The sequence below is a fragment of the Oncorhynchus clarkii genome, chromosome 5 (genome assembly GCF_045791955.1).
Source record: "Oncorhynchus clarkii lewisi isolate Uvic-CL-2024 chromosome 5, UVic_Ocla_1.0, whole genome shotgun sequence".
Classification (NCBI taxonomy): domain Eukaryota; kingdom Metazoa; phylum Chordata; class Actinopteri; order Salmoniformes; family Salmonidae; genus Oncorhynchus; species Oncorhynchus clarkii.
The window spans coordinates 7805598-7831291 of NC_092151.1; the positions used below are offsets into that span (position 1 = coordinate 7805598).

Here is a 25694-nt window from a genome sequence, read left to right on the forward strand (position 1 = left end):
CTTCGCTCTTAAACAGGTGTTTAGTTAGCCTCAGAAGAAATATGGAGAGCGTGGCTAATGAATTGAATACATAATTTCCTTTCCTTGTATTGCATATTGTGGGCAGACACTAATCTCTCCTAACTCTGCCCCAACAGGCCGGCACACATGTCCCATGGAGAGGAGAAAATAACCCCGAAGAGGAGAAGGAAAAAGAAGACGTCTCTGTTGCCCGGCTCCTAAAGTGATCAAGCACTCTGAGAGAGAGATAGAGAGAGCGAGAGAGAGTGAGAGCGAGAGAGAGTGAGAGCGAGAGAGAGTGAGAGCGAGAGAGAGTGAGAGCGAGAGAGAGTGAGAGAGAGTGAGAGTGAGAGAGAGAGTGAGAGCGAGAGAGTGAGAGCGAGAGAGTGAGAGCGAGAGAGTGAGAGCGAGAGAGTGAGAGTGAGAGCGAGAGAGTGAGAGCGAGAGAGCGAGAGAGCGAGAGAGTGAGAGCGAGAGAGAGAGAGAGAGAGAGAGAGAGAGAGAGAGGTCGAGCGACAGACAGACAGACAGACAGACAGACAGACAGACAGACAGACAAGATCGAAGGGGGAAACAGAAACAAAGCAGTGAAACAAACAATGGCTTTCTTGGACAACCCAGCCATTATCTTGGCCCACATCCGGCAGTCCCATGTGACCAGCGATGACACGGGCATGTGTGAGATGGTGCTAATCGACCACGACGTGGACCTGGAGAAGTGGCAGCTGGCCTCGGTGCCCGGCAGCAGCGGGGGTTCACTGGGTTCGGGCTCCCTAGGCGAAGGGGGCAGCGGAGGGGAGAACCCGGGCTGCGACCTCTCCCAGTCATTGGACATCACCTCCAGCTGGGACTTTGGCATCCGACGGCGCTCCAACACAGGTAAACAATAGGGGGCTCTGACTGTGGCGGGAGAACCAGTTAGTGGACGAGCGAGCCGTTTGTTGGGGCCTGCCGTGCGGAATCCAGATCAGTGGTTTACTCACAGAGGCTAGTTGGCCGGTGGTGTGGTGCTTTTTGTTATAGAAGGCAGCAATACGACAGGTTAATGCAGTATGTTTAGTAAAGAGCAGGTTGGGGTCACTTCCTAATTAGCCTTGTGAATGAATTGCAGAAGTCCACATAGAAAATAGTGGTCAATATGTCATTCTCTTCCTGAATTAATTGGAATAGAATTGACCCCAGCTGTAAAGTCTGTCTTTGAAAATCACATGTATTACCCCATGAACAAGCTTATTTACACCACCAGGGAAATATAATTATACAATTAGACTAAATAAAAGTTTATCTGGCAAAAGCCTGGTGTTAATCAGATGTGGGTTTCAAAAGTATTTTGTTTTCTTACAACTACTTTGAGCGTTTGAGCAAGCCTGCTTGGAGCGCTAGGTGGGTGAGGTTTACACTTTTGGAACTATTCCATTTGTTCCCTTGCGTCAGGCAAGCTCAATCGAGCGCCGCTAAAGTATTTGAAATAAAACAAATACTATTTGAACCCAGGCTCTGGGTTTATTGACCATGTTACCCCAGAGGAATTATTTTGGTTGGGTGCACCGAGCAGAACTCAGAACAGTTGGGCCTAGTGGCTGTGAACGTGGTGTTTGACAGAGGCTGCTTGGTACACGCTGCTCATTTAATGTCCCTGGGCTTGTGATTGGTGGACGTTTACATTTTTTTACGCGTTTACTTTGAATGCTTCATTTGGTCATTGGTAAACTTAGCATTGATCTTTCTATTTTCCAAAGAGCTCTTATTTTGTTTCATTGGTCCACAGAATATTTCCCCATTTAGGCTCGTTTCGATGGGTTTTCGTAAAGTTCAATGGGGGTGGTGGGGGGGTTCTTTTCTCTTTCAGCAGTGTTTACCAACGACCAAATGAAGCATTCATTGAAAAGAACACCCTCCCTACAATCATACATGGGGGGGTTTGGTAATACTGTGGGGTTGCTTTGCCGCCTCTGGTACTGGGTGCCTTGAACGTGTACAAGACATTAGGAAATTATCAAAGTATTTTTGGGGTGCAATTTTCAACCCAGTGTCCTAAAACTGGGTCTAGGTTTTTGGGCCTTTCAGCAGGACAACAACTCAAACAAACATAAAAAAAAGGCACCCATGAATGGTTCAAGAAATAACACTAGCCTGTTCTGGAGTGGCCAGCGATGAGTTCAGAGTTGAAAACAACAGTTGTCAGAAGGCACCACTCAAACATTGACAAATTGATAGCAGTTTGCCACTAAAGAGTGGGCCAAATTGCCAGCAGAAAGCTTCACATTGATGGCTACAAGAAGCATTTGTCTTCAGCAAAGGCTGTTGAACCAACTATTAGCTATTGGTTGCCAACCATTTTGTCAATACCATTGGTTTTTATTTTCTTAATTCTAATTGTAATCTTAAGTGACCCCGAAAAAAAAAAACAAAAAGTTTTTTAAAATTTCAACTCATTTGAGGAGAATTGTATTTATTTATTTTTATTTAACCTTTATTTAACTAGGCAAGTCAGTTAAGAACACATTCTTATTTAGTTTGGCAATGCACTGGCCAAACACTAACCTGGACGACGCCGGGCCAGTTGTGATACAGCCTGGAATCGAACCAGTGTCTGTAGTGACGCCTCTAGCACTGAGATGCATTTCCTTAGACCGCTGCGCCACTCGGGAGCCCACAAGAAATAGGGAATTATTTAAGAAAAGTGCAACGTTGCCCCTGCCAATATATTTGTGCTTCGCCCAGTGCTTGAAGCGATACGTTGTGTTTGGTTTGCAGTGCCACTTTGTAGTACAGTCAACAAAGCACCACTATACTGAGAAGGATTCTTATTTTGTGAACGATTTCACACCAATGTTTTAATTGTTTGGGTCAGGATGAGGGTAGATTGTGTTTTTTTATATTTATTTTCATTTAACCTTTTATTTAACTCGGCAAGTCATTTAAGAACAAATTCTTATTTACATTGACTGCCTAGGAACAGTGGGTTAAACTGCCTTGTTCAGGGGCAGAACGACAGATTTTTTTTACCTTGTCAGCTCTGGGATTCAATCTAGCAACCTTTCAGTTACTAGTCCAACGCTCTAACCACTAGGCTACCTGCCGTTGTGAAGTAAGGAGTGTATTGGACCTGTGGCCTTCCTCTTGGTAGGTTTCAAGTTCAGGTCTCAGAACTTATTATCCAAGAAATTAAACCACGCTGTACTTGGTACAGTGAATGCTGATTGGTTGTGTCTCAAAAATCAAACGGACAATATAATATGTTTTCTTGGACAAATTCAACTTTGGGTTCACGGCTCCCGAGGCACGCCTTCATGGTCCACGACGTTTTTCTTCATGTCGTTGTTTTTCTTTTTTCTTTCTTCTTCTCTTGATTTTATGGACGGTTGGCGCAGCAGTTGTGGGCAGAAGCCATGGCAATCAGGGGGCCGCCGGGGCTTGATTTGTATGTACATGGAAATTATGCCTTTTTGTTCGCTCTGTTGCCCAAATGAAAAAGGACCTGCCTTTTTGTCGTTAACCCTTTCACTCATGGACGTCAGCTCTTTAGGACCTTGAAGTGCTTATCAATGAAGGGTTATCTGTAAAGGTAGGCTAATGGATCATGTATAACATGTTATTGAGGAGCCATGGATAACATGTTATTGAGGAGCCATGGATAACATGTTATTGAGGAGCCATGGATAACATGTTATTGAGGAGCCATGGATAACATGTTATTGAGGAGCCATGGATAACATGTTATTGAGGAGCCATGGAGAATCCTCTGTTATTCAACGAAGGTACGTTTTATGATCACACAATTGATGGCGTGAGATTCAAGCCCATGATATTGTGTATTCAACCTTACAGGGATAGGCTACAGTAACCAATTTTTAGTGAACGGAGGATCTAGTCAGCCCACCAAATTGATGGCCTCATTTGTTTCTACAGTGGTACTGTGTCAAATGTGCCCCTCAAGGTTATGTAGCTCGCTAAGCGAATTTTGTGTTACTCGTTCACACTATGCACTATAGGCTAGCCATAAACCTCCACGATTTCCATGATGTGGGTTCACTTGAGTCAGGAGGATGCTTGTGTGCTATGAATCCTCTTCAGTTGGCAGAGGTGTGCAAGGTGGCTTTGTATGGAATTAACTGGGAACCAATGAGAGTTCAAATGCCTGGAGCACAATTTGATCTATTGTGAGGTGCTTGGGGTTACTGCCAGAATCAGGGGGAGTCCAAAGGCCATCTGAAGTCTGGCTAGTAGACGATCTCCTTTTGGCTCCCTTGGCTCTTGTTGTGTTTGGGGAAGCAGTGGTGTTTTGGGGACTGAGTGTTCTTCTGCCGAGACTTCACCTGAAGTGGCTGACTGTCTCACCAGGACGTCAACAAGAAAGGCGCGAGAAACCAGGGGTGGCTGGTAAGAATCAAAATAAATGGGAGGGGGGGACACAAGTCTGTATAAAACCTGGTATAAAATGTTTTTTTTCTAGAAAAATGTAAGTGTGACTGTTTGACTCGAGTGCCTGAAGTGTGTAGTTGTTTTATTTCTATAATGTAGCTGTATAGATCTGTATAGATCTATTTTATATACAATTTTAATTCCATAATGTAGATGAATTGATCTATTTAATTTAATTTAAATTCTATAATGTAGCTGTATAGATCAGTATAGATCTATTTTATAAAATGTAAATTCTATAATGTCTATATGTCCCAGGAAGACCCCCGTCCAGGTAACTGCCATCGCTGCAGGAAAAACCATTGGGTAGGGTGGGGGTGGTCATCTGTGTTGGGCGGACAGGTTTGACACGGCCCAGCGAGTGTTTCTAGTCCCCCTCCAGTGTTCCTCTTAGCATATCTCACACCTCCACAAGATGTTGTTTACCATCAGTGTCCACCGGGAGAGTGTTCCGCTGTGTCAAATGTACTTTAAATAAACTTCAGTTTCTGTTGTCATTCTCCTTTTGTAAGTGTGTGGCTGCATAGCCCTGACCAATGACAATGGTCAAAAATGACCCTGACCAATGACAATGGTCAAAAATGACCCTGACCAATGACAATGGTCAAAACTGACCCTGACCAATGACAAAGGTCAAAACTGACCCGGACAAAGGTTTATAAAATTTTTAAAAAAAGACAAGAATGACTTTGTTGATCTGGCTTTTTAAAATCTTTGTTTCATTACTTGTAAGCACTGTTTTATTTACTTCTTTTAAAGCTCAAAGACTTGAACGGTTAAGGAAGGAGCGACAGAACCAGATCAAATGCAAAAACATTCAATGGAAGGAGAGGTCGTCCTCGCAATCAGGTACGCTACATTTCTCCTCTCCAGAAATATTTGCTGATAGGAGTTTCAATGAAGCAAATTGCTTCCATTGTCTCTTTCTTTACACTGATCTCGGACAACTACAGTGCTGCATAGGGAATTTTCATGGAACCAGGAAATTGTTATTTTGTATTGATCAATCTCCACGTGATGTTACAACATCCGATAGCATGTTATAGAAACTGTCAAACCTAGCCGACTGTATATAATGAAATGTAATACTGTACAATATCTAGGCCTAATGCTAAAGTCCTGTTTGATTTGGAATCTTGGCACAATCAATAACATCGGAGAATATAAGTAAGTTGTTCAATCACTCTTGGTTTCCGCCAATGTCTCCGCTTCATTTTCTGTCTCCACCGCTTCTGTCACAGCGGAGGACCTGGGTTCCCTGTTTGAGAAGAGGGACTTTAAAGATAGACCCAGGAGCACTGGTACCAAGTCGACCCTCTCTCTCCGGCTCGAGCAATGCCCCCAGCAGCTCAACAACCCTTTCAACGAATACTCCAAATTCGACGGCAAGGTAGGTGCTCCCAGATGTCTGGTAATATATATCTGATTCTGGTATAAAACTACGCTGAATTACTTAATGTATCTCGAAAGCTTGAAACGGTATTTAGTTTTTTTTGTGCTGCAAAGAAAGACAAATCATGTTTGATGCCAATCGGTGCCATGTTTCACGTGCAATACATACAAATAAACTAGCAAACGTTCGCTCTTGCTCTCTAAACTAAAGATATTTTGCTTCTTTTTCTGATTCCTCCCCAGATGCGTCAGGCCTTTTCCCTGCTATGGCAATGTCATTTACAAGCACTTAGGCAGTAATTCCAAAACTTGGAAACAATCTCCGAATGTATATTGCAATTTTGGAGCAGCTTCTCATCGCTAATGGCACAGGCTGAAAGTCTCTGAAGGCTCGGTGACCTTATTTCTGTCATTTTGCTCTTAGACTCGCATGATCCAGAGAAAAGAGCAGACTGGGAGAATTGTGTGTCGAATAAATGTCAGGGTGAATTGCTCGGGCCTTTTACAGGGATTTGTGGAAAAGAGCAAAGGTCGCGGCAAAGTGCCTTGGCAGCTCGCAGACAAACCTGGTGGCTCAGATTAAACAAATAGCCTTTGATTCATGCCAAAGACGGCCTCTGCTGAAGGAACCAGGGGACGAGCCTGCCTTTGCCTCTGCAATACACCCCAATACTAGAAATAATATTTACATTACAGATTACCTTTTATAATCCACCACTCCCATCTCTTGTCTCCAGTTTTCTACATCGGCTTATGGGCTTAAAAAACACATGAGCTGTGTTAACATTTCATCAGTGAAATATGATTCAGAAATCCACCTCACTTTTTTTTATTTTTTTATTTGATTACGTTATATTTTCGTTCGGCAAGGAGGTAGTCGGGGTGTGTCACTTTGTCACGTCTCTCCGTGACATCTGGTTGCAGATTAGCCAAGTTTGCTCAAAGACACGTGTCTCCCGTCACCAGTAACAGCTGGTTTTACACCGGTCGCGAAGACGTCACGTTTACAGTTGCACTTTTTTTTAGAGGGGGAATAAGAGCGTTTTTTAATACGGCTTGCGTTCATTTGGGTCTACGTGTACGAAGCCGGGGGGGGGGGGTGGCGTCGGTCGCAGATAAAGATTCATTGCGGCGGTTTGATTTAATGCCCGGGTAATGAGAGGCGTCCATGTGCTCGGGCAGATGTTTACACAGACCTCGCCCGCCCGACTCTTGACAGCAGTTAAAAAGTATAGTCGCCGTAATCGAATCTCGTGGCGGGCCGCGTCAGGGAGGAGGACACAGATCGAATTAAACTGCGTTTTAAAGATTAATGTGTAGACAGGTAGAGCAAAGAGTGATGGGCTTCTTTTTACCCGCACACCCCCACCCCCACCTCCACCCCCACCCAGTGTTTTTAAACCCGTTCTTTGCATTTCCTGGAGGAAGGTCTTCCTAGAACTGTTTACTAGTGAGTTAATCCCCAAGAGCAATGGAAGTAAATGAAGTCTTTCTCTCAACTACAGCTGTTATTATACTCTTTTCCAGTAATACTGAATCATAGAAAAGATGGACAGTTTTTTAAAGTTTTTTTTTATCCCCTGGTTCTTTTGTCAGTGGAGAAAAATTATTGTAGAGATTAAAAGGAGAACGTGAGAGAGAGAGAGCAAGGAGATCATTAAGCCTTGAAAATGCAAATGAGGCTATCTCAGGAAATAATCGAACACGCTGTTCAATTGCTCAGAAATAAATACCCCCACCCCCCCAGTTTTTATACAGTTTTGTGGTGGTGACAGGATAATGGTTGCTAGGGGGGACTATTGATATTCTCTAGAAAAGAAACCTATCAAGATTTGAAGACATATATTGTATGTAATCTGCCTTGTTGACCATCAATGCCCTTTTTACATTCTTACATAAGACTCTTATTCACTTTGACTAATTTCTCCACAAAATGTGGCCCTTTTTATATTGTTAGGGAGCACCTGGGTAGTCTCTTGCCACAAAGCTATATTTAGGGTAGCCTCATCCCGACAGTGTGTCTGACTCTATTGATGTGTACCTGTGGCACGCACGATGGTCTTTCTTTTCCCCATGTACACTCCTCCCTCCCAACCAGCCCCCAAACCAGACCTATGTACTCTCCTCCCTCCCCACCAGCCCCCAAACCTGACCAATGTACCCTCCTCCCTCCCCACCAGCCCCCTAACCAGACCTATGTACTAGAGGTCGACCGATTAATCAGAATGGCTGATTAATTAGGGCCGATTTCAAGTTTTCAGAACAATCGGATATCGGTATTTTTGGACACCGATTTGGCCGATTTAAAAAATATATATATATTTTTTTACACCTTTATTTAACTAGGCAAGTCAGTTAAGAACACATTCAGGGGCAGAATGACAGATTTTTACCTTTTCAGCTCGGGGATTCAATCTTGCAACCTTACAGTTAACTAGTCCAACGCTCTAAACACCTGATTACATTACACTCCACGAGGAGCCTGCCTGTTACGCTAATGCAGTAAGCCAAGGTAAGTTGCTAACAATCAATCAATCATAATCACTAGTTAACTACACATGGTTGATGATATTACTAGTTTATCTAGCGTGTCCTGCGTTGCATATAATCGATGCGATGCGTATTCGTGAAAAAGGACTGTCTTGCTCCAATGTGTACCTAACCATAAACACCAATGCCTTTCTTAAAATCAATACACAGAAGTATATATTTTTAAACCTGCATATTTAGCTAAAAGAAATCCAGTTTAGCAGGCAATATTAACCAGGTGAAATTGTGTCACTTCTCTTGCGTTCATTGCATGCAGAGTCAGTGTATATGCAACAGGTTAGGCCGCCTGGCTCGTTGCAAACTAATTTGCCATGATTTTACGTAATTATGACATAACATTGAAGGTTGTGCAATGTAACAGCAATATTTAGACTTATGGATGCCACCCGTTAGATAAAATACAGAACGGTTCCGTATTTCACTGAAATAATAAACGTCTTGTTTTCGAGATGATAGTTTCTGGATTCGACCATATTAATGACCTAAGGCTCGTATTTCTGTGTGTTATCAAGTTATAACTAAGTCTATGATTTGATAGAGCAGTCTGACTGAGCGGTGGTAGGCAGCAGCAGGCTCATAAGCATTCATTCAAACAGCACTTCCGTGCGTTTAGCCAGCAGCTCTTCGCAATGCTTCAAGCATTGAGCTGTTTAAGACTTCAAGCCTATCAACTCTCGAGATTAGGCTGGTGTAACCGATGTGAAATGGCTAGCTAGTTAGCGGGGTGCGCACTAATAGCGTTTCAAACATCACTCGCTCTGAGACTTGGAGTGGTTGTTCCCCTTGCTCTGCATGGGTAATGCTGCTTCAATGGTGGCTGTTGTTGTTGTGTTCCTGGTTCGAGTGCAGGGAGAAGCGAGGAGAGGGACGGAAGCTATACTGTTACACTGGCATTTACTAAAGTGCCTATAAGAACATCCAATAGTCAAAGGTATATGAAATACAAATGGTATAGAGAGAAATAGATTGAAAATTCCTATAATAACTACAACCTAAAACTTCTTACCTGGGAATATTGAAGACTCATGTTAAAAGGAACCACCAGCTTTCATATGTTCTCATTTTCTGAGCAAGGAATTTAAACGTTAGCATTCTTACATGGCACATATTGCACTTTTACTTTCTTCTCCAACACTTTGTTTTTAAACCAAATTGAACATGTTTCATTATTTATTTGATGCTAAATTGATTTTATTGATGTATTATATTAAGTTAAAATAAGTGTTCATTCAGTATTGTTGTAATTTGTCATTATTACAAATAAATAAATCAGATAATCCGAATAATCGGCTTTTTTTGGTCCTCCAATAATCTCTATCGGTATCGGCGTTGAAAAATCATAATCGGTCGACCTCTGCTATGTACCCTCCTCCCTCCCAACCAGCCCCCTAACCAGACCTATGTACCCTCCTCCCTCCCAACCAGCCCCCTAACCAGACCTATGTACCCTCCTCCCTCCCAACCAGCCCCCAAACCAGACCTATGTACCCTCCTCCCTCCCAACCAGCCACCTAACCAGACCTATGTACCCTCCTCCCTCCCAACCAGCCCACTAGCTAATATGTCCTCTCAACAATAACTACACCTCCAAACAGAAATGTATCATTTGCCCTCGAGGAGGGGTTAATAGCCACCAAAACTACCGGCTAGCCCAACGTTGAGTTCATTGGATATTATTAACCATGGCCCTCAGTGGAAACAGCTGGCCGAAGGCGTGTGGAGAGACCCTCAGGGGCTGTAAGAGACCCACCACTTAAGACTGTCACTTCCAAAGGAGTCCTCAGAGTACCTCTGACCTACAGTTGATCACACGTTGTCATCGTTCAGAGGTGGTGACTCGGTACGAAGGCACAGAACCCAAAGTTCCGCCTGTCAGACAAGGGAGAATTGATCTGCTCATTACCTAACAGCACCAACTCTTCCCTTTAACGAAGGGCTGAAATGAAGCTGCTACATGGCAGGAGGGGCAGAGTGGCAGCTAGCTTCAAGGACCTTTTGTCAGATGGGAGTTGGAAAACAATTGAACAGTTCACCTGTCTAGTTTCCTATATTTTGGTCTCCTTAGGTGTCAAATGGGTTCCAAAGCTGGTCCCTCTGCACACGAGTAGAGAAAAGCTCCATGAAGCTGGTCTCTCTACACACACACACACACACACACACACACACACACACACACACACACACACACGAGTAGAGAGGAGCTCCATGAATCTGGTCCCTCTACACACACGGGTAGAGAAAAGCTCCATGGAGCTGGTCTCTCCACACACACACACACACACACACACACACACACACACACACACACACACACACACACACACACGAGTAGAGAGGAGCTCCATGAATCTGGTCCCTCTACACACACGGGTAGAGAAAAGCTCCATGGAGCTGGTCTCTCCACACACACACACACACACACGAGTAGAGAGGAGCTCCATGAATCTGGTCCCTCTACACACACGAGTAGAGAAAAGCTCCATGGAGCTAGTCTCTCTTCACACGAGTAGAGAAAAACTCCATGAATCTGGTCTCTCTTCACACACGAGTAGAGAGGAGCTCCATGAAGCTGGTCTGTTACTTTAGAAAATTGAGAATACACTCATCTCTTTTGCCATGTAATCTGTGAACGCCTGATGCCTGAGTGAAATAGATATCTCCCATCTGGAATAACAGCAGCCAAAGAGGAACTGACATCCTCCATTTCAATACTACAGGTGACTCTCATTAGCTGGAGAAGTTAGAGATATTCTATGGGAACACAATCAGTGGCCGAAGTTTTAAAGGAATTTAGACCTGTTGAAGAGATATGGAGGGTAGGCAAAAATGAGGCAATACTTGTTTGTTTGGGATGGAGGAAAAGGCTAACGATAAGCCATTTCTTTAGAATTTACTACCGGAGTTGGAAATCAACTGAAATGTGGGTTGTATAGGAAAAATTTCCCTGCTACATTTAAAAAGATTATCTTTCAATGACTTTGACAGAATTAAGTTTTTGTCGTTTATACTTCTCTTACCTCCTGTCTGCACCAATAACAATGACTTTTTAGTGGGACCTGGTTTGTCAAGGACTTCCCAGGAGTTGGAAACACGCACTGGCCTACTGAACCCCACTCTGCTCCGTAGACGGGAGGAAGACTGAACCCCCACTCTGCTCCGTAGACGGAAGACTGAACCCCCACTCTGCTCCATATACGGGAGGAAGACTGAACCTCACTCTGCTCCATATACGGGAGGAAGACTGAACCCCCACTCTGCTCCGTAGACGGGAGGAAGACTGAACCCCCACTCTGCTCCGTAGACGGGAGGAAGACTGAACCCCCACTCTGCTCCGTAGACGGGAGGAAGACTGCGTAAAAGAGAAAGCAAGCAGCAAAAATAATAGATAATAGTTGCTTTCAACGTAGTCCCTGAACAGCTACTAGAGTCATATTCTAGATGACATCGGCACCTGTGTACACAGCATCGTCCGCCTGCGGGTGGGGTTGCTCGTCTACTTACCCAACCCCCCCTCAGACGCATAGTCGAAGGCCCAGACACCCCCCCCCCCCAACAAAAAAAAACACATCAAGGCCCCAGCTTCCCCATCCTGACATTACCATAGCAACCATCCTGAGACTGTAGCCTGGCGACACAGGGACCAACTAATTACGGTGATGATTAGTGAAATGGAGTCTTGTGTATTTGATTCATCATCACCATGGAGACAGAAAACATCACAATCACTTTTTAACCAAACAAATACCTCTCGAGACTTCTTAAGGATTAATTGAGGGTGGCACCGATGCATATTTCTCTTCTCTTCACTTGAGAAATGAACCCATGTGTAGTGATTTCAAGATGTTTCGTTGTGGAGCATATCGATTGGATGAGTCCACTCGTTGATTGGATGAGTGGTTGTGATATGACATGAGTGGCTATACCCTGGCATGCACTGTAAACTGTTTGTTCTCAATGCCCAGTTGTTAAACTTCAAGGTACTGTGTTAACTGATTAAAGCAGACACTTCACCACTAAGGCTGTCTTTACACTATACAACTAGACTCTATTTTTGGCCAGTGTGCGGGTTCTCAAATCACATACAAATGGCTTGGGGGCCTGACTTCATTTTGTTATGTTAGCCTGACTTCATTTTATTAAGTTAGCCTGACTTCATTTTGTTACGTTAGCCCGACTCCATGCTGTTACGTTAGCACGACGTCATGCTGTTACGTTAGCCCGACGTCATGCTGTTACGTTAGCCCGACGTCATGCTGTTACGTTAGCCCGACTCCATGCTGTTATGTTAGCCTGACTCCATGCTGTTACATTAGCCTGACTCCATTTTGTTACATTAGCCTGACTCCATTTTGTGACGTTAGCCTGACTTCATGCTGTTACGTTAACCCGACTCCATGCTGTTACGTTAGCCTGACTCCATGCTGTTACGATAGCCTGACTCCATGCTGTTACATTAGTCTGACTCCATGCTGTTACGATAGCCTGACTCCATGCTGTTACGTTAGCCTGACTTCATGCTGTTACGTTAGCCTGACGTCATGCTGTTACGTTAGCCCGACTTCATGCTGTTACGTTAGCCCGACTTCATGCTGTTACGTTAGCCCGACGTCATGCTGTTACGTTAGCCCGACGTCATGCTGTTACGTTAGCCCGACGACATGCTGTTACGTTAGCCCGACGACATGCTGTTACGTTAGCCCGACGACATGCTGTTACGTTAGCCCGACTCCATGCTGTTACGTTAGCCCGACTCCTTGCTGTTACGTTAGCCCGACTCCATGCTGTTACGTTAGCCCGACTCCATGCTGTTACGTTAGCCTGACTTCAATTCAAATTTTATTTGTCACACCTGCCGAATATAACAGGTGGCCTTGGCCTTGCAGTCATGAGTGAACAGGGTGTACAGAAGGGGACTAAGCACGCACACCTGAGGGGCCCCCGTGTTGAGGGTCAGCTTGGCGGATGTGTTGTTGCCTACCCTTACCACCTGGGGGTGGCCCGTCAGGAAGTCCAGGATCCAGTTGCAGAGGGAGGTGTTTAGTCCCAGAGTCCTTAGCTTAGTGATGAGCTTTGTGGGCACTATGATGTTGAACGCTACCTTTCAAAAGTTTGGGGTCACTTAGAAATGTCCTTGTTTTTGAAAGAATAGCAATTTTTTTAGTTTTTTGTTAATGTTGTAAGTGACTTGTAGCTGGAAACGGCAGATTTATTTGGAATATCTACATAGGTGTAGAGGCCCATTATCAGCAACCATCACTCCTGTGTTCCAATGGCACGTTGTGTTAGCTAATCCAAGTTTATAATTTTAAATGGCTAATTGATCATTGGAAAACCCTTTTGTAATTGTGTTAGCACAGCTGGAAACTGTTGTGCTGATTTTTAAAGAAACAATACAACTGGTTGAGTATCTGGAGCATCAGCATTTGTGGGTTCGATTACAGGCTCAAAATGGCCAGAAACAAATAACTTTCTTCTGAAACTCATCAGTCTGTTCTTGTTGTGAGAAATGAAGGCTATTCCATGCAAGAAATTGCTAAGAAACTGAAGATCTCGTACAACGCTGTGTACTACTCCCTTCACAGAACAGCGCAAACTGACTCTCACCAGAATAGGTAGTGGGAGGCCCCGGTGCACAACTGAGCAAGAGGACAAGTACATTACAGTGTCTAGTTTGAGAAACGGACGCCTCATAAGTCCTCAACCGGCAGCTTCATTAAATAGTACCCCCAAAACACCAGTCTGGTGAAAACAAAACAGTGAAGAGGTGACTCCGGGATGCTGGCCTTCTAGGCAGAGTTGCAAAGAAAAAGCCATATCTCAGACTGGCCAATAAAAAGAAAATATTAAGATGGCCCAAAGAACACAGACACTGGACGGAGGAACTCTGCCTAGAAGGCCAGCATCCCGGAGTCGCCTCTTCACTGTTGACGTTGAGACTGGTGTTTTGCAGGTACCATTCTGGAGTTTTGCGGGTACAGTTTTCATCTGTCCTAATATAATTGCAAAAGGGTTTTCTAATGATCAATTATCCTTTTAAAATGATAAACTTGGATTAGCTAACACAACGTGCCATTGGAACACAGGAGTGATGGTTGCTGATAATGGGTCTCTGTACGCCTATGTAGATATTCTATAGAAAATCAGCCGTTGCCAGCAACAAAAGTAATTTACAACATTAACATTGTCTTCACTGTATTTCTGATCAATTTGATGTATATTTTAATGGACAAAAAAATGTGCTTGTCTTTAAAAAATAAGGACATTTTTCAGTGACCCCAAACTTCTGAACGGTAGTGTATGTGCTGAGTCGTACTCTGATGCATTCTGCCTAAAACAAAAAAATATCTTGCATAGTTTTGCATACTTAGGTCTTGCATAGTTCGTTTTGTTTCTGTATGTTGCATTGAAAGTGGCAAATATCGAGTTGATTCGATCGCAATTTCCACACTAAAGGGAAACGTGTTAATAACTAAGAGAGAGGAAAACTCTAGAAAGTTGAGTGAATTTCAATCTCATCCTTCTCTCCTTGTGATATTTGTTCTGCACAGCGCTGCTGTGCTGCTGTCTTCGGGCAGTTTAGAGGGAACATTGGGTATGAATACTTTCTGAAACCGTACTAAAACCCATGAGATTAAATTGATAGACCCATGAAGGTTAAACTTATTGCCCTCTCTGTGTAATACATCACAGTTAGAGGGGAATTGTATAATGTAATTGTTGTGACAATAGAATGGCTTTTACTTACAAACGGACAGAATTGTGGTCTGGTACACCTAGGAAATATGATGTCTTGAACCTCGAGAGTATACCCAGTGCCTTGTTTTGTATTTAATTAAGGTAAGTGCACAGCACAATTTTGCGGACATAAAATCTGATGTCAACATTTATTTATTCCACCTGAAATTATATTTTAGTTCCCTTTTCAAATGTTGGTGCTGCTATGTTTTCCCCAGAGTTGAAATATGCCAGTAGATATTGAATTCTTCCTCCTTAGTAAGACAAGACTATGGACTCGAGGCTAGACGATGACTGCTTATCTTTTATGGTTTTCTTTTGTCGTGTAATGAAGTCCTTTATCAAATGCAGGGTCAGGAGAAAACACGGGCCTGTGCACAGAGCGGAGACGGAGCCTGGCGGCGCTGTTGTGATGATCACCATGCCGATGACGTCGCCACGCGCTCCTCTCTCTCCCTGGGACCACTGGAGCCTCTGAAAACATCTGGGCCCTTTGATGGGAAAAATTACGTTTTTGGTCCAAATGACTCTATAATTTGGCACTTCCAGTCAGTCGAAACGCTTGATGCATCATTATTCGCGGGTCAGTAGAAAAAGTGCCTGCAACTCGGGCTTTCTGGCATGATTAAAAAACTATAAATGCGTCATTTAAGAAATTGCCGCTGTCAACGGGAAGCACGATGCGTGCATAAAACCCATTATGTGGAGGAGCTAATGAAAGGCCTTTACCCCCAAAAATAATTTTAGTAATTTAATAAATAAATTGTGGAATTTATTGAATGCTGCTTGGCACTGAAGGGAGGTTGTTTTTTCTCTCCAAATACAGTAATGTATTACGTCCTATTTCCCTCTAATGTATTGTTCCAGCAGAACTGATTTCTGGCTCCCATTTAATGAAGTACCATTTGGAAATGAGAACTTGTTCTCGATTTCCCTTTCTGATTGCATGTGGATATGATGAATAAACGGTATAAAACCTACCCCGTCTGATCCCTTTTGTGCAAAAAAACTCAGATTTCAACAGTATCACTTTTCAGTAGGACTAGTAACTCGTAGTCGGAACTGTGTGTAGCACGTTGGGTTGACATTTTTATTGTGCTTAATCCTTTACAAAACATAGATACACAAGTTGATACACTGATAATAGATATACAGGTAATAATAGGTCAACGAATGTGGACAGTTTTAAAATACTGGTTGATCAAATGTTATAAAGCATTTCCTCAGATGGAAAAAATCTTATGAGAAACTGCTAGAAGAAACCTCTGTAATTGTTGTCTGTTCCTCTTCAGACACTTGGCAAAAATCTCCCGGGGTCAAATTAATTTCCAGGCCTCAGCTTATTGAACCGTGCTGTCACCGCGTATTAAATTCAGCCCTGGGTCCTCCTCACACCTTGGCCCTCAAAGTTCTACCTGTTTTCAGCATCGCAAATAGCCTCCTCTTTCATTTTCTGACAGCTTACGGTTTTCCTTGTAGATTTGTCATTGTGCATCGTTTCATGCAAGCACTGGGGTGCTATTTTCCTTTGAATTAAATTGATCTAACTATTGTCTTCCTTTCTTTGCTGTAACTCTCTACGACATCACACTTTCTGCTATTGTGTTCAACCGGCTCATTCCTAGGCATGGGAGGGACACTATATTGTGTATTAATTCTAATTACTGGCTTGTCTTGGCTGCCCGAAGAGATGAGCTTAAACATATGACTCAACAGACATGCCTATGGGAGTCTTGATCTTTATCTCAGCTGGTCTACCCAATCATATCATGTAGACATTTTCGGTGGAGGCTTGGTCCGGGCTTTAACTAAGCAGCAGGCTTACCACCATTTTGTTAGTGTTCTGTGTAGAAATCCACCTTCACTATGTCCACCTGTATGTTTATGGTGATATATTCTACGCTGGTGCCAGCTGATCTTCTGCCAGATAAATTAGCCTATAACACTTAAAAAAAAGGGACGTCATGTATCAAGCCCCTTGGAGCGATTAAACACACAGAGGCTGAATTATAATGTACCCTGTTCCTGATACGAGGACAAATGTAAATTATATTGCGTCTTAAAAAAAAAAAAAAAGACACAAGCAACTATAATGTATTCAATGAAAGTCGTCTGCCAAAGAAAGGCTGGAGGACCTTACCACCAGCAATCATTTAGAGTAACTTATTGGTCCACAGTGCATTCATGTCAGGGGAATCTTTTCATTATCAACAATTTGAACCTGAGATTTTAACGTCAGCATTTTTGCATGCATTTAAATGGCAGTTATATACTTATTTTCAGTTAGGCAGACATATCCTCAGCTAGAATTTGACCGATAAGTGAATATGATGTTTAATGTACAGTGTAACATTACCTGTATCCCCCCCCCCCCTCCTTTTTCTCTCCTGCAGGGCCACGTAGGTACAACCGCAACCAAAAAAATTGACGTCTACCTCTCGATGCAGTCTGCACAGGAGAAACTGCATCCCATGATGGTGGTGACCATCGCCAACGCTCGGGTCCACGACCTCATTGGCCTCATCTGCTGGCAGTACACCAGCGAGGGCCGCGAACCCAAACTCAAGTGAGTGTCCATTGACAGTATGGCCTGTCCCAATTATCTATGTTATAAATGACTGACATAAGAAATATGGTGTAAACTCTTTCTAGCCCAGGGGTTTCCATCAGGTAGATCTCCCTGTAGCCCAGGGGTTTCCATCAAGTAGATCTCCCTCTAGCCCAGGGGTTTCTAACAGGTAGATCTCCCTCTAGCCCAGGGGTTTCTAACAGGTAGATCTCCCTCTAGCCCAGGGGTTTCTAACAGGTAGATCTCCCTCTAGCCCAGGGGTTTCCATCAGGTAGATCTCCCTCTAGCCCAGGGGTTTCTAACAGGTAGATCTCCCTCTAGCCCAGGGGTTTCTAACAGGTAGATCTCCCTCTAGCCCAGGGGTTTCCATCAGGTAGATCTCCCTCTAGCCCAGGGGTTTCCATCAGGTAGATCTCCCTCTAGCCCAGGGGTTTCTAACAGGTAGATCTCCCTCTAGCCCAGGGGTTTCCATCAGGTAGATCTCCCTGTAGCCCAGGGGTTTCCATCAGGTAGATCTCCCTCTAGCCCAGGGGTTTCTCACAGGTAGATCTCCCTCTTGCCCAGGGGTTTCTCACAGGTAGATCTCCCTCTAGCCCAGGGGTTTCTAACAGGTAGATCTCCCTCTAGCCCAGGGGTTTCCATCAGGTAGATCTCCCTCTAGCCCAGGGGTTTCCATCAGGTAGATCTCCCTCTAGCCCAGGGGTTTCTCACAGGTAGATCTCCCTCTAGCCCAGGGGTTTCCATCAGGTAGATCTCCCTCTAGCCCAGGGGTTTCCATCAGGTAGAACTCCCTCTAGCCCAGGGGTTTCTCACAGGTAGATCTCCCTCTTGCCCAGGGGTTTCTCACAGCTAGATCTCCCTCTTTCCCGGGGGTTTCCATCAGGTAGATCTCCCTCTAACCCAGGGGTTTCTAACAGGTAGATCTCCATCTAACCCAGGGGTTTCCATCAGGTAGATCTCCCTCTAGCCCAGGGGTTTCCATCAGGTAGATCTCCCTCTAGCCCAGGGGTTTCTCACAGGTAGATCTCCCTCTAGCCCAGGGGTTTCCATCAGGTAGATCTCCTTCTAGCCCAGGGGTTTCCAAAAGGTAGATCTCCCTCTAGCCCAGGGGTTTCTCACAGGTAGATCTCCCTCTTGCCCAGGGGTTTCTCACAGGTAGATCTCCCTCTTTCCCAGAGGTTTCCATCAGGTAGATCTCCCTCTCGCCCAGGGGTTTCTCACAGGTAGATCTTCATCTAACCCAGGGGTTTCTCACAGGTAGATCTCCCTCTAGCCCAGGGGTTTCCATCAGGTAGATCTCCCTCTAGCCCAGGGGTTTCTCACAGGTAGATCTCCCTCAAACCCAGGGGTTTCTCACAGGTAGATCTCCCTCTAGCCCAGGGGTTTCTCACAGGTAGATCTCCCTCTATCCCAGGGGTTTCCATCAGGTAGATCTCCCTCTAGCCCAGGGGTTTCCATCAGGTAGATCTCCCTCTAACCCAGGGGTTTCCATCAGGTAGATCTCCCTCTAGCCCAGGGGATTCCATCAGGTAGATCTCCCTCTAGCCCAGGGGTTTCTAACAGGTTGATCTCCCTCTAACCCAGGGGTTTCTAACAGGTAGATCTCCCTCTAACCCAGGGGTTTCTAACAGGTAGATCTCCCTCTAACCCAGGAGTTTCTAACAGGTAGATCTCCCTCTAACCCAGGGGTTTCTAACAGGTAGATCTCCCTCTAACCCGGGGGTTTCTAACAGGTAGATCTCCCTCTAACCCAGGGGTTTCTAACAGGTAGACCTCCCTCTAACCCAGGGGTTTCTAACAGGTAGATTTCCCTCTAGCCCAGGGTTTCCATCAGGTAGATCTCCCTCTAGCTCAGGGGTTTCCATCAGGTAGATCTCCCTCTAACCCAGGGGTTTCCATCAGGTAGATCTCCCTCTAGCCCAGGGTTTTCCATCAGGTAGATCTCCCTCTAACCCAGGGGTTTCTCACAGGTAGATCTCCCTCTAACCCAGAGGTTTCTCACAGGTAGATCTCCCTCTAACCCAGGGGTTTCTAACAGGTAGATCTCCCTCTAGCCCAGGGGTTTCCATCAGGTAGATCTCCCTCTAGCCCAGGGGTTTCCATCAGGTAGATCTCCCTCTAGCCCAGGGGTTTCTAACAGGTAGATCTCCCTCTAGCCCAGGGGTTTCTAACAGGTAGATCTCCCTCTAGCCCAGGGGTTTCCATCAGGTAGATCTCCCTCTAGCCCAGGGGTTTCTAACAGGTAGATCTCCCTCTAGCCCAGGGGTTTCCATCAGGTAGATCTCCCTGTAGCCCAGGGGTTTCCATCAGGTAGATCTCCCTCTAGCCCAGGGGTTTCTCACAGGTAGATCTCCCTCTTGCCCAGGGGTTTCTCACAGGTAGATCTCCCTCTAGCCCAGGGGTTTCTAACAGGTAGATCTCCCTCTAGCCCAGGGGTTTCCATCAGGTAGATCTCCCTCTAGCCCAGGGGTTTCCATCAGGTAGATCTCCCTCTAGCCCAGGGGTTTCTCACAGGTAGATCTCCCTCTAGCCCAGGGGTTTCCATCAGGTAGATCTCCCTCTAGCCCAGGGGTTTCCATCAGGTAGAACTCCCTCTAGCCCAGGGGTTTCTCACAGGTAGATCTCCCTCTTGCCCAGGGGTTTCTCACAGCTAGATCTCCCTCTTTCCCAGGGGTTTCCATCAGGTAGATCTCCCTCTAACCCAGGGGTTTCTAACAGGTAGATCTCCATCTAACCCAGGGGTTTCCATCAGGTAGATCTCCCTCTAGCCCAGGGGTTTCCATCAGGTAGATCTCCCTCTAGCCCAGGGGTTTCTCACAGGTAGATCTCCCTCTAGCCCAGGGGTTTCCATCAGGTAGATCTCCTTCTAGCCCAGGGGTTTCCAAAAGGTAGATCTCCCTCTAGCCCAGGGGTTTCTCACAGGTAGATCTCCCTCTTGCCCAGGGGTTTCTCACAGGTAGATCTCCCTCTTTCCCAGAGGTTTCCATCAGGTAGATCTCCCTCTCGCCCAGGGGTTTCTCACAGGTAGATCTTCATCTAACCCAGGGGTTTCTCACAGGTAGATCTCCCTCTAGCCCAGGGGTTTCCATCAGGTAGATCTCCCTCTAGCCCAGGGGTTTCTCACAGGTAGATCTCCCTCAAACCCAGGGGTTTCTCACAGGTAGATCTCCCTCTAGCCCAGGGGTTTCTCACAGGTAGATCTCCCTCTATCCCAGGGGTTTCCATCAGGTAGATCTCCCTCTAGCCCAGGGGTTTCCATCAGGTAGATCTCCCTCTAACCCAGGGGTTTCCATCAGGTAGATCTCCCTCTAGCCCAGGGGATTCCATCAGGTAGATCTCCCTCTAGCCCAGGGGTTTCTAACAGGTTGATCTCCCTCTAACCCAGGGGTTTCTAACAGGTAGATCTCCCTCTAACCCAGGGGTTTCTAACAGGTAGATCTCCCTCTAACCCAGGAGTTTCTAACAGGTAGATCTCCCTCTAACCCAGGGGTTTCTAACAGGTAGATCTCCCTCTAACCCGGGGGTTTCTAACAGGTAGATCTCCCTCTAACCCAGGGGTTTCTAACAGGTAGACCTCCCTCTAACCCAGGGGTTTCTAACAGGTAGATTTCCCTCTAGCCCAGGGTTTCCATCAGGTAGATCTCCCTCTAGCTCAGGGGTTTCCATCAGGTAGATCTCCCTCTAACCCAGGGGTTTCCATCAGGTAGATCTCCCTCTAGCCCAGGGTTTTCCATCAGGTAGATCTCCCTCTAACCCAGGGGTTTCTCACAGGTAGATCTCCCTCTAACCCAGAGGTTTCTCACAGGTAGATCTCCCTCTAACCCAGGGGTTTCTAACAGGTAGATCTCCCTCTAGCCCAGGGGTTTCCATCAGGTAGATCTCCCTCTAGCCCAGGGGTTTCCATCAGGTAGATCTCCCTCTAGCCCAGGGGTTTCTAACAGGTAGATCTCCCTCTAGCCCAGGGGTTTCTAACAGGTAGATCTCCCTCTAGCCCAGGGGTTTCCATCAGGTAGATCTCCCTCTAGCCCAGGGGTTTCTAACAGGTAGATCTCCCTCTAGCCCAGGGGTTTCTAACAGGTAGATCTCCCTCTAGCCCAGGGGTTTCCATCAGGTAGATCTCCCTCTAGCCCAGGGGTTTCTAACAGGTAGATCTCCCTCTAGCCCAGGGGTTTCCAACAGGTAGATCTCCCTCTAGCCCAGGGGTTTCCATCAGGTAGATCTCCCTCTAGCCCAGGGGTTTCCATCAGGTAGATCTCCCTCTAGCCCAGGGGTTTCTAACAGGTAGATCTCCCTCTAGCCCAGGGGTTTCCATCAGGTAGATCTCCCTCTAGCCCAGGGGTTTCTCACAGGTAGATCTCCCTCTTGCCCAGGGGTTTCTCACAGGTAGATCTCCCTCTTTCCCAGGGGTTTCCATCAGGTAGATCTCCCTCTAACCCAGGGGTTTCTAACAGGTAGATCTCCCTCTAACCCAGGGGTTTCCATCAGGTAGATCTCCCTCTAGCCCAGGGGTTTCTAACAGGTAAATCTCCCTCTTGCCCAGGGGTTTCCATCAGGTAGATCTCCCTCTAACCCAGGGGTTTCTAACAGGTAGATCTCCCTCTAACCCAGGGGTTTCCAACAGGTAGATCTCCCTCTAACCCAGGGGTTTCTAACAGGTAGATCTCCCTCTAACCCAGGGGTTTCCATCAGGTAGATCTCCCTCTAGCCCAGGGGTTTCTCACAGGTAGATGTCCCTCTAACCCAGGGGTTTCTCACATGTAGATCTCCCTCTAGCCCAGGTGTTTCTAACAGTTAGATCTCCCTCTAGCCCAGGGGTTTCCATCAGGTAGATCTCCCTCTAACCCAGGGGTTTCCAACAGATAGATCTCCCTCTAACCCAGGGTTTTCTAACAGGTAGATCTCCCTCTAACCCAGGACTTTCTAACAGGTAGATCTCCCTCTAACCCAGGGGTTTCTAACAGGTAGATCTCCCTCTAACCCAGGGGTTTCCAACAGGTAGATCTCCCTCTAGCCCAGGGGTTTCCATCAGGTAGATCTCCCTCTAGCCCAGGGGTTTCCATCAGGTAGATCTCCCTCTAGCCCAGGGGTTTCTAACAGGTAGATCTCCCTCTAGCCCAGGGGTTTCCATCAGGTAGATCTCCCTCTAGCCCAGGGGTTTCTCACAGGTAGATCTCCCTCTTGCCCAGGGGTTTCTCACAGGTAGATCTCCCTCTTTCCCAGGGGTTTCCATCAGGTAGATCTCCCTCTAACCCAGGGGTTTCTAACAGGTAGATCTCCCTCTAACCCAGGGGTTTCCATCAGGTAGATCTCCCTCTAGCCCAGGGGTTTCTAACAGGTAAATCTCCCTCTTGCCCAGGGGTTTCCATCAGGTAGATCTCCCTCTAACCCAGGGGTTTCTAACAGGTAGATCTCCCTCTAGCCCAGGGGTTTCTAACAGGTAGATCTCCCTCTAGCCCAGGGGTTTCCATCAGGTAGATCTCCCTCTAGCCCAGGGGTTTCCATCAGGTAGATCTCCCTCTAGCCCAGGGGTTTCTCACAGGTAGATGTCCCTCTAACCCAGGGGTTTCTCACAGGTAGATCTCCCTCTAGCCCAGGTGTTTCTAACAGTTAGATCTCCCTCTAGCCCAGGGGTTTCCATCAGGTAGATCTCCCTCTAACCCAGGGGTTTCCATCAGGTAGATCTCCCTCTAGCCCAGGGGTTTCTAACAGGTAAATCTCCCTCTAGCCCAGGGGTTTCTAACAGGTAGATCTCCCTCTAGCCCAGGGGTTTCCATCAGGTAGATCTCCCTCTAGCCCAGGGGTTTCTAACAGGTAGATCTCCCTCTAGCCCAGGGGTTTCCAACAGGTAGATCTCCCTCTAGCCCAGGGGTTTCCATCAGGTAGATCTCCCTCTAGCCCAGGGGTTTCCATCAGGTAGATCTCCCTCTAACCCAGGAGTTTCTAACAGGTAGATCTCCCTCTAGCCCAGGGGTTTCTAACAGGTAGATCTCCCTCTAGCCCAGGGGTTTCTCACAGGTAGATGTCCCTCTAACCCAGGGGTTTCTCACAGGTAGATCTCCCTCTAGCCCAGGGGTTTCTAACAGGTAGATCTCCCTCTAGCCCAGGGGTTTCCATCAGGTAGATCTCCCTCTAGCCCAGGGGTTTCCATCAGGTAGATCTCCCTCTAGCCCAGGGGTTTCTAACAGGTAGATCTCCCTCTAGCCCAGGGGTTTCTAACAGGTAGATCTCCCTCTAGCCCAGGGGTTTCCATCAGGTAGATCTCCCTCTAGCCCAGGGGTTTCTAACAGGTAGATCTCCCTCTAGCCCAGGGGTTTCTAACAGGTAGATCTCCCTCTAGCCCAGGGGTTTCCATCAGGTAGATCTCCCTCTAGCCCAGGGGTTTCCAACAGGTAGATCTCCCTCTAGCCCAGGGGTTTCCAACAGGTAGATCTCCCTCTAGCCCAGGGGTTTCCATCAGGTAGATCTCCCTCTAGCCCAGGGGTTTCTAACAGGTAGATCTCCCTCTAGCCCAGGGGTTTCCATCAGGTAGATCTCCCTCTAGCCCAGGGGTTTCTCACAGGTAGATCTCCCTCTTGCCCAGGGGTTTCTCACAGGTAGATCTCCCTCTTTCCCAGGGGTTTCCATCAGGTAGATCTCCCTCTAACCCAGGGGTTTCTAACAGGTAGATCTCCCTCTAACCCAGGGGTTTCCATCAGGTAGATCTCCCTCTAGCCCAGGGGTTTCTAACAGGTAAATCTCCCTCTTGCCCAGGGGTTTCCATCAGGTAGATCTCCCTCTAACCCAGGGGTTTCTAACAGGTAGATCTCCCTCTAACCCAGGGGTTTCCAACAGGTAGATCTCCCTCTAACCCAGGGGTTTCTAACAGGTAGATCTCCCTCTAACCCAGGGGTTTCCATCAGGTAGATCTCCCTCTAGCCCAGGGGTTTCTCACAGGTAGATGTCCCTCTAACCCAGGGGTTTCTCACATGTAGATCTCCCTCTAGCCCAGGTGTTTCTAACAGTTAGATCTCCCTCTAGCCCAGGGGTTTCCATCAGGTAGATCTCCCTCTAACCCAGGGGTTTCCAACAGATAGATCTCCCTCTAACCCAGGGTTTTCTAACAGGTAGATCTCCCTCTAACCCAGGACTTTCTAACAGGTAGATCTCCCTCTAACCCAGGGGTTTCTAACAGGTAGATCTCCCTCTAACCCAGGGGTTTCCAACAGGTAGATCTCCCTCTAGCCCAGGGGTTTCCATCAGGTAGATCTCCCTCTAGCCCAGGGGTTTCCATCAGGTAGATCTCCCTCTAGCCCAGGGGTTTCTAACAGGTAGATCTCCCTCTAGCCCAGGGGTTTCCATCAGGTAGATCTCCCTCTAGCCCAGGGGTTTCTCACAGGTAGATCTCCCTCTTGCCCAGGGGTTTCTCACAGGTAGATCTCCCTCTTTCCCAGGGGTTTCCATCAGGTAGATCTCCCTCTAACCCAGGGGTTTCTAACAGGTAGATCTCCCTCTAACCCAGGGGTTTCCATCAGGTAGATCTCCCTCTAGCCCAGGGGTTTCTAACAGGTAAATCTCCCTCTTGCCCAGGGGTTTCCATCAGGTAGATCTCCCTCTAACCCAGGGGTTTCTAACAGGTAGATCTCCCTCTAGCCCAGGGGTTTCTAACAGGTAGATCTCCCTCTAGCCCAGGGGTTTCCATCAGGTAGATCTCCCTCTAGCCCAGGGGTTTCCATCAGGTAGATCTCCCTCTAGCCCAGGGGTTTCTCACAGGTAGATGTCCCTCTAACCCAGGGGTTTCTCACAGGTAGATCTCCCTCTAGCCCAGGTGTTTCTAACAGTTAGATCTCCCTCTAGCCCAGGGGTTTCCATCAGGTAGATCTCCCTCTAACCCAGGGGTTTCCATCAGGTAGATCTCCCTCTAGCCCAGGGTTTTCCATCAGGTAGATCTCCCTCTAACCCAGGGGTTTCTCACAGGTAGATCTCCCTCTAACCCAGAGGTTTCTCACAGGTAGATCTCCCTCTAACCCAGGGGTTTCTAACAGGT

General features: G+C 46.5%; 1 protein-coding gene across 1 annotated transcript in view; it reads left to right on the top strand.

The window, feature by feature from the left end:
- LOC139408286 (MAPK associated protein 1) overlaps positions 1-25694 on the top strand; it is a 174192-nt gene that overhangs the window by 12166 nt on the left and 136332 nt on the right. The window contains exons 2-5 of the mRNA XM_071151996.1: positions 138-879; positions 5185-5274; positions 5667-5815; positions 17496-17668. Coding sequence (XP_071008097.1) covers positions 600-879; positions 5185-5274; positions 5667-5815; positions 17496-17668 — 692 coding nt within the window. The 5' untranslated portion in view covers positions 138-599. The remainder of the gene's footprint in view (positions 1-137; positions 880-5184; positions 5275-5666; positions 5816-17495; positions 17669-25694) is intronic.